Source organism: Leptonychotes weddellii, unplaced genomic scaffold (genome assembly GCF_054177405.1).
Source record: "Leptonychotes weddellii isolate Sample4059 unplaced genomic scaffold, ASM5417740v2 HiC_scaffold_13426, whole genome shotgun sequence".
Classification (NCBI taxonomy): domain Eukaryota; kingdom Metazoa; phylum Chordata; class Mammalia; order Carnivora; family Phocidae; genus Leptonychotes; species Leptonychotes weddellii.
The window spans coordinates 2,472-5,694 of record NW_027713975.1 but is presented as its reverse complement, the minus strand read 5'-3'; the positions used below and the strand labels follow the sequence as shown (position 1 = coordinate 5,694).

Below are 3,223 nucleotides of genomic sequence, written 5' to 3'. Positions count from 1 at the left end.
CCGCTTCTTCTGCGGGTCTCAGGGCACCCCTCCCCACCTTCCTGCCAGGACTGCGGCTGCTAGACACGGTCCCCTATGGCTGGGACGTGTCCTGCTTCTCCTAGTGTCCTCACTGCTCACCCACAGGGCCTTCCAGAGAGCAGAGCTCAGCCCATGTCTGGGAATCAAGGAGCCAGTGAGCAGGGCTCCCTCTGTGCTGCGAGGACGTTTCCCCCCCTTTCCGGAAGAACCAGGCCAATGCACGAGCACGCGTGTGTGTGCCTTTGGCATTTGCAGAATGACGGACAGGAAGGCATCAGAAGCAAGAACCAACAAACTTTTCCTTTTATTTCTCTATTTCCTGACCCCATCACTTCACTCCTCCTTTCTTTCGCCTTTTCAACCCATCGCTAGACCAATGCCCCGTGATTTTGGTCCGGAGCCCAAACAAGGAGGCAAGGGGTCCCAAATGGTTTCCAGGACATGACAAAACTCTTAACTCTTGAACTGGGTACGGACAAATGCTGCGGGGTGGATGTCCCTCACACGCTCCGCCGCTGAAACGGATGAAACCTTCTATGGCAAGGACCCCACGGGACAGCTTCCTCAAGGACATCAAGCTCTGGATGTGGGAGTCATCCCAGGGAACAACCACCCCCACCCCCAGGAGGCTCCTTGCCCTGCTTTCTTCCCGCAACCCTCCCTGGCCCTGCACTCCTTAAAACGCCCAGGACACTGTCTTCACGCACACACGCAAACACACACAGGGAAGGACCAACAAGCGGCCTCACTTCATGCCCAGCACCCTGGAGGAGAAGCTGCCGACCCCACCAAAGCCTGGAAAGGGCCTGGCGGACCCCGGGGCTCAGGCCCCCTCTTCCTCATCTCTCACAGTCCCTTCAGACATGGCCAGGGAGGAAGCCGGCTGCCCGAGATCGAGCCGGAGGAAATACTCCAGCATTTGCAACTTGCTGGTCTCGGCGTGGGCCCTGGGACCCCACAGGAACTCGTAGCGGGCAGGGTCGCTGCCGGGCACCGGCCGGTACTCCACGTACCCTTCCTGCACCCAGACATTGGTGAGGAGCTCCCTGGGCTCCCCATAGATGATGTGCTCCTGGCCGGCATACACCCCCATGACCCCCAGCGCTTCCCACACCTCCTCCTCAGGGGCATGGTCGTCCTCCAGGAGGATCAACCCCAGGAGCACCACCAGGAGGCCGGTCTTGGGCATGCCCTGCTCACCGCTCAGCATCCCATCCCAGGTGAGGCCCAGGACGGGGACCAGGATGTAGGAGTGGTCGCCGGGGTCCACTTCCTTCACATCCACGCCAAAGACCAGCTGCATGCACTTGGAGGCTTGGCCCAAGATCCCGGGGAAGGCGTCCTGGTCATCCTTGCCGACGATCTCCAGCATCTCTGCCTGGCTGATCGGCTCCTTGGTGCGATACTTGAGGAGCAGGAAGGCCACCAGGTGGACTGCCTTCATGTGGAGTGCAGTTTGGAGCAGGGGCTGGGCCACTCCCGGCTCCAGCCCGGGGCCGGGCCCCTCCTCGTTGGATGAGCTGGAGCTATCTTCAGACAGGCTCCAGGGAGTGGCTGCCGCGGCACTGGGGGAGGGGCAGGCACTCGGAGGGCTCTGGGGAGGACTTGGGGACCCAGCGACAGACCCCTCCTCTGGGGTAGCAAAGAAAGGCAGGGCAAAATAAGAGGAGGAAGAGGAGGAGGAAGAGGAGGAGGAAGAGGAGGGGGAGGAACAAGAGGAGAAGAAAGAGGGGAAACTGGAGGAGGAGGACGGGGAGGGGGAGGAGGAGGGGGAGGAGGAGTGAGACAGGGCCTCCTCGTCCTCCTCAGCCCCATACAGCTGTGCATCTACCAGGCGCTGGGCCTCTTTTGGGTCCTGAATGTCTTCCTCAAACTTCCGGAGCTCATTCCTCTCACCCAGAGGCATGATGACTTATGTCTGGCAGCAGGCACCCGGTGTGGGCAGGTGGGGGCGAAGGGACCCAAGGGCCTGGGAGAGAGACGGAGTGTGAGGAGCCTCAGCTGAGGAAGGCACCCTTGGCAGCTCTGACAACGGTGACTCCGGGTCTCCATGTGGGCACTCTCTGGCCTCACAGGGGTCTCTCCCCGTGGGCCGCCTGTCCTCTAAGAAACTCAAGGGGAAAGTCAAGGGCCTCCTCTGCCCTGTGACCTTAGGACTCCTGCCTCACACCAAAGCCTTTGCCTCCCAGTTCCTGAGTCCCCTGGAGGAGGGCAGGACGGGGCACCTCAGGGTGCAGACTGGGAGTGCAGCCCAGGGTCCCCGGGGCAGAAAGGAGGGCTGGGTCTGACTCTGTGAGGTCCCCACTGCCGGGGACGGGGGGGTGGTCCCCACTCTGCGCACTCAGGGGACTCACCTCTGCCCTGTCAGGGCCTGGGCCCCACCCCTCTGCTAGCCTGAAGCAAAAGTCTCAGAACAAGACCACACAGCCCTGAGACCGAACAGAAGGAAGTGAGGGTGTCCACATCTGACCACACCTACCCAGGGCCTCCCAGGTTCCTGGGAAGGGGAGGCTGCTGAGTCCTTGACTCCTGCCGGGGCCCAGGATCCTGCCTCCGCTGACCTGAGCTCAGACCCTCAGACCAAGGCCTTTGCCTCCCTGAGAGCAGGGATCTGGAAGGAAGAAGGGGCTCAGCCAGACTGGCCCCGCCCAGAGTTCCCAGGGCTGACAGTAGGGGCAGGCCAGGTTTCTGGGGGGTCCCCTCCTTGTTCTGGCAAGTGGGGTCCACTCTCTTCCCTCGGGGTCCTCACCTGGGACTCCTGTCTGTCACCCAGGTGGGCTTCCTCAGATAACCTGATGCTGTCCTCTCAGAGCATGGTCCTCACCTCCCTGAGAGCTCCAAAGAGCCTGAAAAGGCACCTTGGATACTGTGATTTATAAGTAAATATAGGTTTGCTCTCTGTCCACAGTTCCTGGCTCTCTGCTCTCAAACTCTTGGAATTTCCAAAGTGTGGGGAATGATAAATGTGTCTTTCGTTAATGTCCAGGAGGTGACTTTGGGCAGCACCTTTGGATGGGGGCTGGATGCCAGGAGAACCAGCCAGGGGGTTAGAGGGTGGGAACTCTCAGTCCCCCCACCCACTGACCACAGGAGAGGGCAGAGCGGGGTAGCGATTGAGTGAGGGAGCCCCCATAAATCCCCAAAGGGACAGGCTCAGAGAACTTTCAGGTGGGTGACATGGAGATGTGGGGGGAGGGGCGCA

General features: G+C 61.0%; 1 protein-coding gene across 1 annotated transcript; it reads right to left on the bottom strand.

The window, feature by feature from the left end:
- Positions 1-306: 306 nt before the first annotated feature.
- LOC145718284 (melanoma-associated antigen 8-like) lies at positions 307-1,927 on the bottom strand. The gene has a single exon (XM_081809768.1). The coding sequence runs from the start codon at positions 1,925-1,927 to the stop codon at positions 845-847; it is 1,083 nt and encodes a 360-aa protein (XP_081665894.1). The 3' UTR covers positions 307-844.
- Between the last annotated feature and the right edge of the window lie 1,296 nt (positions 1,928-3,223).